The 19,052-nt window shown below is 35.2% G+C and overlaps 1 protein-coding gene across 6 annotated transcripts in view; it reads right to left on the reverse strand.

The window, feature by feature from the left end:
* The window catches only part of LOC106973620 (BEN domain-containing protein 5), a 1,423,832-nt gene that overhangs the window by 1,133,054 nt on the left and 271,726 nt on the right, over nucleotides 1-19,052 (reverse strand). For all 6 annotated transcript variants that reach the window (XM_027059241.2, XM_027059240.2, XM_027059242.2 and 3 more), the window contains exon 3: nucleotides 14,861-14,985. In XM_027059241.2, coding sequence (XP_026915042.1) covers nucleotides 14,861-14,985 — 125 coding nt within the window. The remainder of the gene's footprint in view (nucleotides 1-14,860; nucleotides 14,986-19,052) is intronic.

Consider the following 19,052-nt stretch of genomic DNA (forward strand, 5'->3'; position numbering starts at 1 on the left):
TAACCTGGGGAAAGACACAGACATCAAAATCCAGGAAGCACAGAGGACCCCCATTAAATTCAACCAAAACTGACCAACAACAAGGTATATCATAATCAAATTCACAAAACACTCAGGAAAGGAGAGAATCATGAAAGAAGCAAGGGGAAAAAAGTCCTTGACCTACAAGAGAAGACAGATCAGGTTTGCAGCAGACCTATCCACAGAAACATTGCAGGACAGAAAGGAGTGGCAGGATGTATTCAATGTGCTAAATCAGAAAAACATGTAGACAAGGATTCTTTATATAGCAAAGCGGTCATTCGAAATAGAAGCAGAGATAAAAAGTTTGCCAGACAAACAAAATTAAAGGAGTTTTTGACCACTAAACCAGACCTGCAAGAAATTATAAAGGGGACTCTCTGAGGGGAGGAAAGATGAAAATAAATAAATAAATACCAAAAGCAACAAAGATTAGAAAGGACCAGACAACACCACCAGAAACTCCAACTCTACAAGCAACATAATGGCAATAAATTCATATCCTTCAGTACTCACTCTAAATGTCAATGGACTCAATACTCCAATCAAAAGACATAGGGTAACAGAATGGATAAGAAAACAAGATCCATCTATAAGCTGTTTACAAGAGACCCATTTTAGACCTAAAGACACCTTCAGATTGAATGTAAGGGGATGGAGAATAATCTCTCATGCTAATGGTTGACAAAAGAAAGCCAGAGTAGCCATACTTATATCAGACAATCTAGACTTTAAAATAAAGACTGTATCAAGAGACGCAGAAGGGCATTATATCATAATCAAGGGGTCTATAGACCAAGAAGACCTAACAATTGTAAACATTTATGGACCAAATGTGCCAGAACCCAAATATATAAATTAATAACAAATGTAAAGAAACTAATACCATAATAGTAGAAGACTTCAACACCCCACTCACAGCAATGGACAGATCATCTAATAAAGAAATCAACAAGGAAACAATGGCTTTGAATAACATACTGGACCAGATGGATTTAACATATATATTTAGAACATTTCATCCTAAAGCAGCAGAATATACATTCTTCTCCAGTGCACATAGAACGTTCTCCCGAATAGACCACATACTGGGACAAATCAGCCCTTAGCAAGTACAAAAAATCGAGATCATACCGTGCATATTTTCAGACCACAATGCTAAGAAAGTAGAAATCAACCACAAGAAAAAATTTGGAAAGTTAACAAATACTTGGGAGACTGAAGAACATCCTACTAAAGAATGAATGGGTTAACCAAGAAGGTAAAGAGGAAATTAAAAAGTATATGGAAGCCACTGAAAATGATAACACCACAACCCAAAACCTCTAGGACGCAGCAAAGGCGGTCATAAGGGGAAATTATATAGCAATCCAGCCTTCCTAAAGAAGGAAGAAAGATCTCAGATACACAACCTAACCTAACGCCTTAAAGAGCTGGAAAAAGAACAGCAAATAAAACAAAAAAAAAAAGCAGGAAACAGTAAATAATAAGATTAGAGCGGAAATAAAAGCTATCGAAACAAAGAAAGAGAACAGATCAATGAAACCAGAAGCTGGATCTTTGAAAGAATTAACAAAATTGATAAACCACTAGCCACTTTGATCAAAAAGAAAAAGAAAGGACCCAAATAAATAAAATCAAGAACGGAAGAGGAGAGATCATAACCAACACAGCAGAAATAAAAACATTATTAAGAGAATATTATAAGTAATTATATGCCAATAAAATGGGCAATATGGAAGAAATGAACAAATTCTTAGAAACATATACACTACCAAAACTGAAACAGGAAGAAATAGAAAATTTAAACAGACCCATAACCAGTAAGGATATAGAATTAGTAATCAAAAATCTCCCATAAAACAGGAGTCCAGGGACAGATGGATTTCCAGGGGAATTCTACCAAACATGTATGGAAGAGTTAACACCCATTCTCTCAAAGCTGTTCCAAAACATAGAAATGGAAGGAAAACTTGCAAACTCTTTCTATGAAACCAGCATTACCTTAATTCCAAAACCAGACAGAGACCCCACTAAAAAGAAGAACTATGGACTAATTTCTCTCATGAATGTGGATGCCAAAATCTTCACAAGATATCAGCAAACCGGATCCAACAATACACTACAAAAATTATTCACCACGACCAAGTGGGATTTATACCTGAGATACACAGCTGGTTCAGTATCTGCAAAACAATTTACGTGATTCATCACATAAATAAAAGAAAGGACAAGAACCACAGGATCTTCTCAATAGATGCAGAGAAAGCATTTGACAAAATACAGCACCCTTTCTTGATAAAAAAAAAAAAACCCTTAAGAAAGTAGGGATATTCTTTCCTGCTTTGTCAAAGATGAGTTGGCCATACGTTTGTGGGTCTAGTTCTGGGGTTTCTATTCTATTCCATTGGTCTATGTGTCTGTTTTTGTGCCAATACCATGCTGTCTTGATGATTACAGCTTTGTAGTAAAGGCTAAAGTCTGGGATTGTGATGCCTCCTGCTTTGGTCTTCTTCAAAATTACTTTGGCTATTCGGGGCCTTTTGTGGTTCCATACAAATTTTAGGATTCCTTGTTCTAGCTTCGAGAATAATGCTGGTACAATTTTGATTGGGATTGCATTGAATGTGTAGATAGCTTTGGGTAGTACTGACATTTTAACAATATTTATTCTTCCAATCCATGAGCATGGAATGTTCTTCCATTTCTTTATATCTTCTTCAATTTCCTTCATAAGCTTTCTATAGTTTTCAGCATACAGATCTTTTACATCTTTGGTTAGGTTTATTGCTAGATATTTTATGCTTCTTGGTGCAATTGTGAACAGGATCAGTTTCTTTATTTGTCTTTCTGTTACTTCATTATTAGTGTATAAGAATGCAACTGATTTCTGTACATTGATTTTGTATCCTGCGACTGCTAAATTCGTGTATAATTTCTAATAGACTTTTGAAGGAGTCTATCAGATTTTCCATGTATAATATCATGTCGTCAGCAAAAAGTGAAAGCTTGACTTCATCTTTGCCAATTTTCATGCCTTTGATTTCCTTTTGTTGTCTGATTGCTGATGCTAGCACTTCCAGCACTATGTTAAACAACAGCGGTGAATATCCAATGAAAAAAAGACAGTCTCTTTAATAAATGGTGCTGGAAGAACATGCAGAAGGATGAAACTAGACCACTTTCTTATACCATACACAGAAATAAACTCAAAATGGATAAAGGACCTGAATGTGAGACAGGAAACCATCAAAACCCTAGAGGAGAAAGCAGGAAAACACCTCTCTGACCTCAGCCGCAGCAGTTTCTTACTTGACACATCCCCAAAGGCAAGGGAATTAAAAGCAAAAATGAACTATTGGGACCTTATGAAGATAAAAAGCTTCTGCACAGCACAGGAAACAACCAACAAAACTAAAAGGCAACCAACGGAATGGGGAAAGATATTTGCAAATGACATATCGGACAAAGGGCTAGTATAAAAATCTATAAGGAGCTCACCAAACTCCACACCCGAAAAACAAATAATCCAGTGAAGAAATGGGCAGAAAACATGAATAGACACTTCTCTAAAGAAGACATCCGGATGGCCAACAGGCACATGAAAAGATGCTCAACGTCGCTCCTCATCAGGGAAATACAAATCAAAACCACACTCAGATACCACCTCACGCCAGTCAGAGTGGCCAAAATGAACAAATCAGGAGACTATAGATGCTGGCGAGGATGTGGAGAAACGGGAACCCTCTTGCACTGTTGGTGGGAATGCAAACTGGTGCAGCCACTCTGGAAAACAGTGTGGAGGTTCCTCAAAAAATTAAAAATAGACTTACCCTATGACCCAGCAAAAGCACTGCTAGGAATTTACCCAAGGGATACAGGAGTACTGATGCATAGGGTCACTTGTACCCCAATGTTTATAGCAGCACTCTCAACAATAGCCAAATTGTGGAAAGACCCTAAATGTCCATCAACTGATGAATGGATAAAGAAATAGTGGTTTATATACACAATGGAATACTACGTGGCAATGAGAAAGAATGAAATATAGCCTTTGTAGCAATGTGGATGGAACTGGAGAGTGTTATGCTAAGTTAAATAAGTCATACAGAGAAAGACAGATACCCTTTGTTTTCATTCTTAAGTGGATCCTGAGAAACTTAACAGAAGTCCATGGGGGAGGGGAAGAAAAAAAAAGACATTAGAGAGGGAGACAGCCAAAGCAAAAGAGACTCTTGAAAAACTGAGAACAAACTTAGGATTGATTGGGGGGGGGGGGGGTGGGAGGGAGGGGAGGGTGGGTGATGGGTATTGAGGAGGGCACCTTTTGGGATGAGCACTGAGTGTTGTATGGAAACCAGTTTGACAATAAATTTCATATTTAAAAAAGGAAATTATGGATAGAATGATCATACCTCGATATCATAAAAGCCATATATGAACGATCCAACACTAATAGCATCCTCAATGGGGAAAAACTGAGAGCTTTCTCCCTAACGTCAGGAACAAGTCAGGGATGCCCACTCTTGCCACTGTTATTCAATATAGTATTGGAAGTCTTAGCCTCTGCAATTAGACAACACAAAGAAATAAAAGGCATCCAAATCAGCCAGGAGGAGGTCAAACTTTCACTCTTCACAGATGACATGATACTCTATATGAAAAACCCTAAAGATTCCACCAAGAAACCTGCTCAAACTGATTCATGAATTCAGCAAAGTTGTGGGATATAAAATCAACACACAGAAATCGCTTGTATTACTATACACCAACAATGAAGCAACAGAAGGATAAATCAAGGAATCGATCCCATTTAGAATTGCACCAAAACCCATAAAATACCTAGGAATAAATCTAACCAAACAGGTGAAAAATCTATACACTGAGAATGATAGAAAGCTTATGAAAGAAATTGAGGAAGACACAAAAATCTGGAAAAATAGTCCATTCTCCAGGATAGGAAGAACAAATATTGTTAAAATGTCGATACTACCCAAAGCAATCTACGCATTCAATGCAATCCTTATCAAAATAACACCAGCTTTCCTCACAGAGCTAGAACAAACAATCCTAAAACTTGTATGGAACCAGAAAAGACCCCCAATAGCCAAAGCAATCTTGAAAAAAGGAGGAGGCATCACAATCCCAGACTTCAAGCTCTACTACAAAGCTGTAATCATCAAGACAGTATGATACTGGCACAAGAACAGACACTCAGATCAATGGAACAGAATAGGGAACCCAGAAATGGACTCACAAACATACGGCCAACTAATCTTTGACAAAGCAGGAAAGAATATCCAATGGAATAAAGACAGTTTCTTCAGCAAGTAGTGCTGGGAAAACTGGACAGCGACATGCAGAAGAATGAACCTGGACCACTTTCTTACACCATACACAAAAATAAACTCGAAATGGATGAAAGACCTAAGTGTAAGACAGGAAGCCATCAAAATCCTTGAGGAGAAAGAAGGCAAAACCTCTTTGATCTTGCCTGCAGCAACTTCTTACTCAACACGTATGCAGAGGCAAGGGAAACAAAAGCAAAAATGAACTACTGGGACCTCATCAAAATAAAAAGCCTCTGCACAGCGAAGGAAACACTCAGCAAAACTAAAAGGCAACTTACAGAATAGAAGAAGATATTTGCAAATGACATATCAGATAAAAGGTTAGTATCCAAAATCTATAAAGAACTTATCAAACTCAATACCCAAAAAACAAATACTCCTGTGAAGAAATGGGTAAAAGACATGAATAGACACTTCTCCAAAGAAGACATCCAGATGGCCAACCAACACATGAAAAAATGCTCAACTTACTCATCATCAGGGAAATACAAACCAAAACCACAATGAGATACCACCTTACACCTGTAAGAATGACTAACCTTCACAACTCAGGCAACAAAGATGTTGGTGAGGATGTGGAGAAAGAGAATCTCTTATGCATTGTTGGTGGGAATGCAAGCTGGTGCAGCCACTCTGGAAAACAGTAAGTTCCCTATGACCCAGCAATTGCACTACTAGGTATTTATCCAAGGGATACAGGTGTGCTGTTTCAAAGGGACACATGCACCCCCATGTATATAGCAGCACTATCAACAATAGCCAAAGTATGGAAAGAGCCCAAATGTCCATCGGTGGATGAATGGATAAAGAAGATGTGGTATATATATACAATGGGGTACTACTTGGCAATCAAAAAGAATGAAATCTTGCCATTTGCAACTATGTGGATGGAACTGGAGGGTATTATGCTAAGTGAAATTAGTCACAGAAAGACTAAAATCATATGACTTGACTCATATGAGGACTTTAAGAGACAAAATAGATGAACATAAGGGAAGGGAAACAAAAATAATATAGAACAGGGAGGGGGCAAAACATAAGAGACTCATAAATATGGAGAACAAACTCTGGGTTACGGGAGGGGCATTTGGGAGGGGTGGTGGGCTAAATGGGTAAGGGCCACTAAGGAATCTACTCCTGAAACCATTGTTGCACTATATGCTAACTAATTTGGATGTAAATATTAAGAAAATAATAAAATTAAAAATTATTTTAAAAAGTTATACATGTTGATATTATATACAGGAACATATCTCAGCTCTACATAGGTTCTAATAGTTTGCCTATAGATTATCTTTTTTTTCTCTTAGATAATCATATCATTTGCAAATAGTCCTAATTGTGCCGCTTTCTAATCTTTGTATCATTTGTTTACCTTTTTTTTGTCTTTTTGCTTTAGTTAGAGACTCCATTACAATTAGAAAAACTATGACAAAAAAGTCATTCATTACTTCCTCCTGGTTTCCAACTGGATGGGTTTTTCTTCATTTATTTTTTTTTAATTCCAGTATAATTAACATGCAGTGCTACAATAGTCACACGTATAAAGTATAGTAATTCAACAATTCTATACAGTACTCAGTGCTCATCAAGATAAATTTACTCATGATCTCCTTTATCAATTTCACCTATTCCACCACCCCACCTCACCTCTGGCAACCATCAGTTTTGTTCCCTATATTTCACCATCTGTTTTTTGGTTTGTCTCTTTTTTTTCTTTATTTGTTTTCTTTCTTAAACTCTACATATGGGTGAGTTCATATGGTATTTGTCTTCCCCTGACTGAGTTATTTCACTTAGCATTATACACTCTAGATCTATCCATGTTTTTTGCAAATGGCAAGATTTCATTCCTTTTTATGGCTGCGTAACATTCCACTGTGTGTGTGTGCGCATCACATCTTTATACATTCATCTGTCAGTGGATACTTTGGTTGCTTCTGTATCTTCACTATTGTAAATAATGCTGCAATGAATATAGGGGTGCATATACTTTCTCAAATTAGTGTTTTTGTATTCTTTGGGTAAATATGGGGTAGTGGATTTACTGGATGAGATGGTATTTCAATTTTCAATTTTTTGAGGAATCTCCATATGTTTTCCACATTGGCTGCACCAGTTTGCATTCCCACCAACACTAGTACATAAGGGTTCCTTTTTGTCCACATCCTCACTAACACTTGTTGCCTCTTGTGGTTTTTATTTTAGCCATTCTCACAGGTGTGAGGTGATATCACATGGTGGTTTTGACTTGCATTTCCCTGATGATGAATGATGTTGAGCATCTTTTCATGTGTCTGTTGGCCATCTGTATGTCTTCTTTGGAGAAATGTCAGTCCTTGTCTTCTGCCCAATTTGACAAAATTATTCATTTTTTGTTGTTGAGTTGTATAAGTTGTGTATATATTTTAGATACAACCCCGTTAACAGATATGTCATTTCCAAATATCCTCTCCAGTTCAATAGGTTGTATTTTTGTTTTGATGAGGGTTTCCTTGGCTGTTCAAAAGCTTTTATTTTGATGTACTTCTAATAGTTTATTTTTGCTTTTGTTTCCTTTGCCTAAGGAAACATGTCTAGAAAAATGCTACTATATCAAAGAAATAGCAAACTGCCTGTTTGCCCTCTTTTAGGATTTTTATGGTTTCAGGCTTCATATTTATTTCTTTAATCAATTTTGGGTTTATTTTTGTGTATGGTATAAGAAAGTGGTCCAGTCATTCTTTTGCATGTAGGTGTCCAGTTTTCCCAACACCATTTGTTCAAGAGATTGTCTTTTTCCCATTGCTTATTCTTGTTTCCTTTGTCATACATTAATTGACCATATAATCATGAAATTTATTTCTGGTTTTTCTATTCTGTTCCATTGACCTATGTGTTTATTTTTGTGCCAGTACCATACTGTTTCAATTACTACAACTTTGTAGTCTATCTTAAAATCTGGGGTTGTGATACCTCCAGTTTCAAAATTGCTTTGGCTATCTGAGGTCTCTTGTGGTTCCATACAAATTTTAGTATTATTTCTTATAGTTCTGTGAAAAATACTGTTCGCATACTGATAAGAGATTGCATTAAATCTGTAGATTATTTTGGATAATATAGACATTTTAACAATATTAATTCTTCTAATCCATGTGCATGGAATACCATTGCATGTGTTTGTGTCAGCTTCAATTTTCAAGTGAATGATTTTAAAGTTTCACCACTATGTATGGTACCTGGTCATGATTCTTTGATGAGATCCTTTATCAAATAAGAAAAGTTCCTTTCTCATCCTAGTTTACTCAAGTCTTAATTCAAATGGGTTTTAAATTTTAGCAATTGGTTTCTAATTATCTACCGAGACAGTATTTTGAGAGGCAGCATTAGGCAGAAGAGAAAACCAGTAAGTAATACATTCTAAAACATAAATAAAATATAAATAAACCTAAAAATAAGTATGTAAAAATGTTCACAGTAGTGCCTTCTAGTTAGTAGGATTGTGGGTTTAGGTTTTGTTTTGTTTTCTTTGCTCCCGTTGTATATATTTTCCAAATTTCTACAATGACTACTTAGGTACAAATCCTGACTTTACCATCTACTAATTGCATTATCTTCAACCAGTTATTTATCCTGTCTGTGTCTCACATTCTTTCAGTTTCTTCACCTACATAATGATGCGGAGGGTGGGGGGGGGGTAATAGTATTTACAACAAAGGACTGTTCTGAAGATTAGACAAAGTAATATAAAGGGATGCCTGGGTGGCTCAGTTGGTTGGGTGACCAATTTCTGCTCAGGTTATGATCTTGCGGTCTGTGGGTTCTGGCCCCGCATTGGGCTCTGCACTGGTAGCTCAGAGCCTGGAGCATGCTTCATATTCTCTCTCTCTCTCTCTCTCTTCCCCTTCCCCACTCATGCTCTTTCTCAAAAATAAATAAACATTAAAAAAATTTTAAGTAATATAAATGACTTAGAATTGTACCTATAACATTGATGTTTTCAAAAAATGTTAGCTATTTCTATAATAAATTGAATGATGGGGAAAATGAGAACCTGTGTTATACTTTGTAGGAGTATTAGAAGGATAATAATATTAATAGCTAACATTTTTTGATCACCTCTTATGTTGCAAGCATTGGATTATGTGTCTTACGTGCATTACCACATATAATTCTTAGAGCAACTCTACTACATACTACTATTAACACATTAAAAATATATAGAAATTGACAATTTAAATACAGAAACAGATCAATAGCTTTCCCATAGTCACAAAGCTATGAAATAAGTGGCAAAGCTAGGCTTACAATTCAACAATTCAACAATTCAACACAGAATCTGTGTTCTTAACCATTACAATTTGTTTGATGATAATGATAATGACCAATAGGAGATCTGAAAGAAGGTGGAGGAGGACTAAGAAGCAGTAAGTAGAATAAGAAGAGAAAATAAAACAAAACAAAACAAAGCAAAAACCAGTATTAGTAATCTAGTAATAACGTGTTATGGTGTTTGCTCTTGCTGTTTTTAATATTATTTCTACTATTCTAGTGTTTTAATAAAAACAATAGACAACAAGTATTGAGCTCCTATTATCTATCTACCAACACTGTCTCATATAATATTCACAACACTGACATGAGGTAGTAGTATTTGGTTACACATGGAAAATTGAGGCACCCAGACAATAACTGATTAAATGTAAAACAGATCATAAATATCAGAGCCAGGATTTAAACCCAAATGTGTTTAAATCCATTGTCTCTGCTTTTCTACTATAATATGCTGTGCACCATTGATTTTGGACAGGATGAAGTTTCACTGAACCTAAAATCTCCAAGATGGCAAATAAAGCAGCAGCAAAGTCCTGGATTTTTGAAGTCCAATTCAGATATGTCATATACAAACGTGTGTGTGTGTGTGTGTGTGTCTGTTTAAGGTACATTATTGCTTATAGTAATGTAACAAATACTTAATTGTTTAAAAAAAACACTTTTAAAAAAATTTTTTTAATATTTATTTATTTTTGAGACAATGTGAGAGACAGAGCACAAGCAGCTGAGGGGCAGACAGAGGGAGACACAGAATCTGCAGTGGGCTCCAGGCTCTGAGCTGTCAGCCCCAAGCCTGACGTGGGGCTGGAACTCACCGTGAGATCATGACCTGAGCCGAAGTCAGACGCTTAACTGACTAAGACACTCAGGCGCCCCAAAACACTTCTTTTTTTAAATCTTCCATTACATACCTCAGAGGACAATCATTTGGCACACCCAGACTAAGAAGGATTGATGAAATGAGAAAAATACCCAAAACAATAAATAGAATTGTTTTGCTGTTCCATATTGTTGCTAGAATGCAATTAATTTCTTTATGACTAAAGGCCTGAAACACTGCATTATATCCCATTTATTTGTGTAAAATTTCAAAGTAAATGATGAAAAGGAAATAATTTATTCTATATATGAAATGCTGAGTTCATGAAACAATTCAAAGCAAGAAATTCAAGGAAAAGCATCTCATTGACTGCTTGCTGTTGGACATCAAAATATACATTTTCTGGTACCAATACAGAAATATGTATCAAGAGTTTCAAAATATTCATATCATTTGTCTATCAATCCCCCTCATAGGAATTTATTCTAAGTAAGCAAAATTAAATATGTGTAACATTTCATGCATGGAGATGTTCACTACAGTGTTATTTATAACAACAGATAATGGAAAATAATCTTTATGCCCAAGAGTAAGGAAATACTCCAATAGTAAAAAGCTATTGTACAGCCATGTCTACAAAGTTTTTAGTGATAGAAAATTACTTGTGAAAATATTTAATTTCCTTAAAAGCAAAACATAAAAATGTGTATTTGGAAAAAAAATTACTTATGCTTCAAAAATCAAAGTAGGAAATAAATAAGTTAATAATAAAAAAGTTAATAATGATTGCTTCTAGGTAGTATAAGATTGTGTATGTGTGTGTGCACTTTTTCTCTGCTTCTAATAATTGTCTGTATTTTCCATATTTACCATATTGAACATCAGCTACTTTAATCAAAAAGGGGAAAAATTAATTCAAAGAGATAAAAAACAATATAAGGAAAGAATACAATTTAAAAGTCAAGACCTATCATTTTCCACTCTTATTGGCTGAATTTTACCGTAAGTATTTAAAAAGGAAGATTTGTTTTCACATCACACATGTGATGAATATCCACATAATATTTAATACAGGTTTTTCAGAGAGAAAATTACCTTTTGATAAAGGTATTATGATGTGTAGTTTTCATAGACTCTTACAAATGTACTATTTAACAACTACTTTGGGGGGTAAATATACCAGCCCTAGAAAACAGCACCATATGTTCCAAGCTTTTGTCATTTCTTACAAATGTCAGGGAAAATAACACAAAAGCTAGATCCATTTGTACAGTATATTTGATGCCATAATTTTTAACATTCACTTAATGGACTCAGCCTTTGTGGCCTGATATTTCTTTTGCTTGCTAGCACCAAACCTTAAATAAGGTTCCTGACTAGATTACATTCATGCAGGTCTCATTTTAACGGAAATTAGAGAGATGGAAAAGATTGTAGGAAGAGACATTATAAAAACAGACCTCACAAGTCAAACCTAATAGTAAAACCATTCTCTTTCATGTAGACAACCATGAAAACAAATATCCTGTGAGCTAGAGATATATATTGTATCTTTCCAGCAGATCTTTATGCCATCTTGAAACAGATTTCCATAACTATATAATGTGACTACAGTTGATGAAGCAATGGTGCAAAGAAACAGGCTAATAAAGCATCACACTCCAGGAAACCAGATAAACAAGTTCATGATTTCTAATTGTATCAAGGGTAGAACAGCACTGGATATGAAAACAGAAACCCAGAGAGTCAGAGTAAATATTGTTTCTTCCAACATTAAAAATAAGCATTCATAAAAGCAGCACCAACTCTTTTATTACAATAATCCTTTAGAACACATTCATGTTACTTGCTTAACTGATAGATAAGAACGCAAAAGAAGCTGTATGACTTTAAAATATAGTATAAAAATTATAACACTCTCGAAGAGATAAGAACATACCTGTAAGCAACTAAAAGAGCAATGAACAAGAAACTGAAATTTATGAGCAATCTGTTCAAAAAACTATCTCAGGTAGCACAACATATGAAACACATTTTCCCTGTGTAGTCAACCCTCTCCCTACCCCTCCTCCTGACCACAGAAACTAGGTAAGAATATTCTCTATACAGAGACTACAGTGCAAGAAAATTGGGATAAGAATTTAATGTGGCCCAATGTTAAAGAAACATAATAATTTCAGAGCTATCCATAAGTCTCTATTTAGTGAAGATACAATTAGGATAGAGGATTCTATTGTTTGAAAAGTAGTAAGTCTCATTTCTTAGGAGTTAGTGGATTCCTGGATGCAATATGCAAGCTGAAGGATGTGCATATGATGTGCATAAAGAGGAAAACAGTAAACCCCTTTGGGAAATTAGAAATCCTGGCAGATTCCATCACTTTTAAGAAAATGTTTCCCTTCCTTCATAATGAATTGATTATATTTCCTCAGAATTATTGTTTGTTTTTCAATGATGTACATTACAACCGTAAGTTGCTGATATGAGACAGAAACACCAACAGAAGAATGAGAGGTTGTGTGTCTACCTCATGGCAGCAGAGAGATCTTGATAGGGACCCAAACTTGGATTGCCAAGCCTTAGTCTTGTAGATGAAGCTAAAGATTCCTGCTGTGAGATGTACTCTCAAGACTGAGTTATACAGACTTGGAAAATGCATTTTGACAATTACTAATTATCATGTTGGAACAAGAAAATAATCCTGTCACCAGATAAACCCTGGTCAGGTAAAATATGGTAACCCTAAGGTGGATGAAGGGGAGAATATTGTTATTCTTACTATGAAAAGCTGAAAAGGAATTCTCTCATGGAAGAGTAAGTAAAACCAAACACAAAACTAGGAACTTAAGTATGTCCCTATCAGTGTAGGGTTTAATATTTTTTCCACTTGTCTTAACCATGTTTAGCCAACAACATACAGAACTCTCCCATCTATTTAATTCCTTCCAGTTAGTCCTTACACTTCATTAAACATTATATACACCTGTCATTACATAGTCATGTGCCAGTCATGTTGTAGAGAATTAAGAGAATCGACAGCAGACTGAAAGGACTGTTCCTTCTACCCCTTTTCCACTGAAGTCAGCATGCCAGTGATAGTCCCTAAATTCCAGACACTGACCACTATCTGACATACGAATCTAATTGCAGTTGAGAAAAATGGAAAGGAGCAAGCAACCAGTTGAAAGAGCAAACAGGATAGATTGACTTGGGAGGGGAGGTTAAACCAACCCTCCTTTTTTCCCAAGTATTCTAGAAAAAGATGACCCTGAAGGAAGAAGGAAGATATTAGGTTGTAGTGCTATGCTTTCATGTGCTTAAAAGAATTATGCCACTATATGTACAAAGTTTGTGCAGTCTTCCATGATTAGCTGCCTCAATACAATAGAATGATAAATGATTTCTTAGGATTAGATGTTTTTTCAAGGCATATGCATTTAGTTTTATTTTCATCAATACTCTCTTACTCAAAATATTTGAACAGGATTATAAAAAACATACACTGTTAGAAAATATAGATGAAGAAATTATGGTCAAATACAGATTAATATGATCAGAATGAAAGAAAAATTAGTACATAGAAACACAAGCAAAAAAGTTTTCAAGAATCATTAGAGAGGGCTATAAAAATGGTTCTGAGTTTTCCAACAAAGAAGGGAAAATAGGATAAGTTGCAAGAATCATATTAAACATAAACACCTTCTGGGGTGCCTGGGTGGCTCAGTTGGTTAAGCATCCAACTCTTGGTTTCGGCTCAGGTCATGATCTCATGGTTCATGGGTTCAAGCCCTACTTGGGGCTCTGTGCTAACGGCATGGAGCCTGTTTGGGATTCTGTCTCCCTCTCTCTCTTCCCCTCCCCTGCTTGTTCTCTATCTCTCTCTCTCTCAAAAATAAATAAATAAACATTAAAAAAGTTTTTTAAAAAGATATAAACACCTTCTTGTACAAGAGAAGAAAAGCTTTTTCTGAAACTGAGGCCTGTGAGAAATATCTCTTACAGATCTTTACAAAGAAGAAATAATATAGAGAACAGCACTCTATAATAAACATTATAGCAAGTCTCTTCCAGTGGTTCCTTAACCTTCAAGGAAACCCAGCACATCATGCTAATTCTTCAATCCATAAAGAACCCTTTTTGTTCCCATATAACCTATTTGTATTATTTAATAACCACCAGATAACAAGAACCAGCATATTATACTTATTTCTGTATATAGCTTAAAACTGTATCATTGATATAGATATACAAGAATACATTCCTAATTCAGTTATTATTTTGGTATTTCTAAAGTAAAACAAAAGCATAATCTTCTTATGAACACCACACTGAAGATATCCAATATTTCCCTCACCTGTGATTCTTTCACGTTTTCAACAGTAAAGTTGAACCAGACTCGGAAGCGTGGATTACAGGTATCCGGCCTAATGAACAAGTCATACTCAAACTCAGAGACCTGGTCCACCCGTCCAAGGTTACCTGGTAATAAAAATTGAAAGAACTGTGTTTTAATAGAAGTTCATGCAACTCAATAGCACATAAAATTAAATATTATGAGGTCTGAAAGCAATATTTGTCATCATTCAGTACTTGTAAGTTTCAGTATTCACAATCTACAAGGCTATCAATTCTGAATACAGCCCAGGATAAGAAGAACCTTCCAGCTAGTCCAGGCTGTGGTTCAAGCAGCTCTTCCAGTCCTTATCATCCAGCAGATCTATTTGTGTTACATAAGACATATTGTCATATTGGGATGTTCCATGGAACATGTGGCAAGCCCCAAAAAACCAAGTAAGAATCACAATCAAGCTTCAGTTTCCTATTTAGAAAAAAGGACAATAATAATTTATATATTTCATATTCAGCTTTATATAAATCACCTCTAGTATACTTGATCCTATTTAATTCTCACAACAATACTATACTGTTTGTACTACTTTGGGTAATTTCCAAACTTGTATCAGAACACGTTAAATGTTGGGAATGCAAGCTGGTACAGCCACTCTGGAACACAGTATGGATGTTCCTCAAAAAACTCGAAATAGAACTACCCTACAACCCAGAAATTGCACTACTAGGCATTTATCCAAGGGATACAAGTGTGCTGTTTTGAAGGGACACATGCACCCCCATGTTTATAGCTGCACTATCAACAATAGCCAAAGTATGGAAAGAGCCCAAATATCCATCTATGGATGAATGGATAAAGAAGATGTGGTATTTATGTACAATGGAGTATTACTCGGCAATCAAAAAGAATGAAATCTTGCCATTTGCAACTATGTGGATGGAACTGGAGGGTATTATGCTAAGTGAAATTAGTCAGGGAAAGACAAAAATCATATGACTTAACTCATATGAGGACCTTAAGAGATAAAACAAATGAACATAAAGGAAGGGAAACAAAAATAATATAAAAACAGGGAGGGGGACAAAACATAAGAGATTCATAAAGATGGAGAACACACTGTGGGTTACAGGAGGGGATGTGGGAGGGGGGATAGGCTAAATGGGTAAGGGCCACTAAGGAATCTACTCCTGAAATCCTTGTTGCACTATATGCTAACTAATTTGGATGTAAATTTACAAAAATAAAAAATAAAACAAGTTAGAAAATTTTAAAAAACATGTAAAAGGATATGTAGAGTAAGATTTTAAACAAAAATTATAAGTTGTTCCCCCACAAGTATAGTAACGGTAAATTCACAAACAGTCATAAAATTAATTTCCATTTTCTCCAATAACAGAACACTTATATCAAAAATGTAGGTTGCCAGAGGGGAGGTTGATGAGGGAGGGATGAAGTATATAAAGGTGATCAAGAATATATTTATCTTGCGGGGCCTGGGTGGCTCAGTCAGTTGAGCATCCAACTCTTGATTTTGGCTCAGGTCATGACCCCAGGGTCATGGGATTGAGTCCCGCATCAGGCTGTGCACTGAGCATAGAGCCTGCTTAAGATTCACTCTCTTTCTGCCCCGATTCCCTGCTCTCTCTCGCTCTCTCTCTCTAAAGTTAAAAAAGTATATTTATCTTGATGAGCACTAATATATAGAATTGCTGAATCATTACACTGTACACAAAAAACTAATATAACACTGTATGTTAATTATACTTCAATTAAAAAAAAAGAACAAGAGAAAATGTATAAGCTTAGGTGTGACTTCCATTCATTATGTCTCTTCTCTTTGACTTCCATTCTAATGAGCAATGAATTGTCCATAAATTTCACAGTGGGATGGGATAAAAAATAAAAGCAAAGAATCTGGTGAATTCCCAAACCAGATAATCAACAGCTGAAGAAAAGTAAACATGACTATAGACAGCAATAAGGAAATTAAGAAATCAGTATTGTATTGCACCTGAAGAGGACAGCAATATCCCACCTTAAAATAAGCTCTAGTGTGTCTTTCTCCAAAAGAATACTCAGAATTAAACTTTAACCTTAATACCACAGTTTTTAATTAATTCTTTTACTAGTTCTACTGGCACATTACTTATTTTACTGAGCACCAGTTGTGTTGTCACAGATGGCATACCAGCCTTGGAATCAGCAGATCTGAATTCTAGCTTAATTGACTGTCCAACAACAGGTAAATTACTTACCTTCTATAGGCTTCATCTACTAAATGAGAATATTGAGTTACCTAACCTTGAAGGTTCCTTTCAGCTGTACCATTCTTTGGCTGCCTGGATAGGATTAATCAGGCAGCGATCCCAGATAATAAGAAAATCCTCCCCTCAAAACCTTATCAATTAACCTTAGGGTAATTTTCTCTGCTCTCATTAAAATTTGGCCTGAGAATCCAGACTTAGTCCTCCTTTCACAACCAAAACAATCAGTTGCCTCCACTTAAGAATACATATATGGAAAACAAAACAAAACAAAACATGCACTGATAAGAAAGAACAAACATTAAATAAAACCAAAAACTTTTATTTTAATTTTTGTAGTTTTAATTGTCTTCAGAATTCCCAAGGAGATTCCTCAGTTAAATTGTTATTTCAACTATTATCATCCAAAAATATATACTAAACCCTATGTTGTAGGGGGCAGAATACTTATTACATGATTGCACTGAACTTGCAATCAGAAGATCTAGGCTCAAGTTTTAGCTCTGCCACTTACTAAATGAACTTGGAAAATTTAGTTAACTTGTTCCAACCACTGTTTTCTCAACTATAAAGTAAGGGTTATATTAATAGAAATACAAATATTTATCTCTTGGTAATTAACATGAACATTAATTTTCAATTGAAAACATTTTCTGAACATTTCTACATGCCACATACTGTCCAAAATGCTAGGTGTACTAACCTATTGAATTCTCACAACAACACCTGTGAGGTAAAAAACATTACTATCCCCGTTTTACATATGAGAAGAGCAAGGGACAAAGATATAAAATAACTTACCCAAAGTTATATAGCATGTAAGTAAGTAAGAGTCAGAGCTGGGATTTGAATTCCAGCAAAATGACTCTGATCACTGGACTAACCATTTCTCTACATAACATAGATGATTGGAAGAATACAGAGATAATATAAATTGAAAGCACGTTATAAGTTATAATGCTTAAAAAATTACTAACCTTAAAAAACAAAAAGTGAAAAAGAAACACTGTTTTTTGCCCTTTAAAAATCCCTGGTTGAAAAAATAAACATTAATGTAAACAAATTTCAACATTCAACGGAAAATCTGTTTTAATTCTATAACACTATAAATGAGTTTTCATAAATAATAACATGTCATAAAATTGCTGCCACATATGGTTTCTAATAACAAGACACCATTTGTGTCTAAAACCATACAGTTTCAAAATGATTTGACACCCTTTATATTATTAAAGTATCACCATGACCCCATGATGAGTAATTGAAACTTGGAAATGTTTAGTGCTTTGTTAAGTTCATGCTTTAAAGCACTAGGGCAAGACCTGGAAATAAAGACTTCTGACTCCATCGTTCTGTCCTTGTAATATACCATAGCCACAGTCAACACATTTATCCATCTACTGAATTAGTTATTCATTCAAAAAGTATCATGTTATGTTTGTAAAATAGAACAGCTGATAAATCAAACATATAGTCTTTGCTTTCACTAAGTTTACAATCTCAAATAATAATCATATAGTTTTTGATCTTCTGTAACTATTCCGTTGACTATTTTCACCAATATCTTCTCTGTGTATTTCATAAACAATTCTTTCCTCATGTTACCTGTAATATTTCAACAAAGTGTCAGTTTTTGACCTTCTGAACATGTCTATTTGTAAATAAACTGACAATGCCTCTAAATCATCTGGTTCCCTTCCACTTACATGAAAGGCAAGAAAAGATAGCAAACAAAATTTCAAATATGTACATACATTTTTTTAAGTAGGCTTCACACCCAGTACAGAGCCCAGCACAGGACTTGAATTCAACTCATGACCTTGAGATCACGATCTGAGTTGAGATCAAGAGTCAGACACTTAACTGACTGAGACACACATCCACCCCTAAAATGTAGATTTTAAATGCAAGGATGTCAGTAAATATGTTAA

The sequence above is a fragment of the Acinonyx jubatus genome, chromosome C1 (genome assembly GCF_027475565.1).
Source record: "Acinonyx jubatus isolate Ajub_Pintada_27869175 chromosome C1, VMU_Ajub_asm_v1.0, whole genome shotgun sequence".
Classification (NCBI taxonomy): Eukaryota; Metazoa; Chordata; class Mammalia; order Carnivora; family Felidae; genus Acinonyx; species Acinonyx jubatus.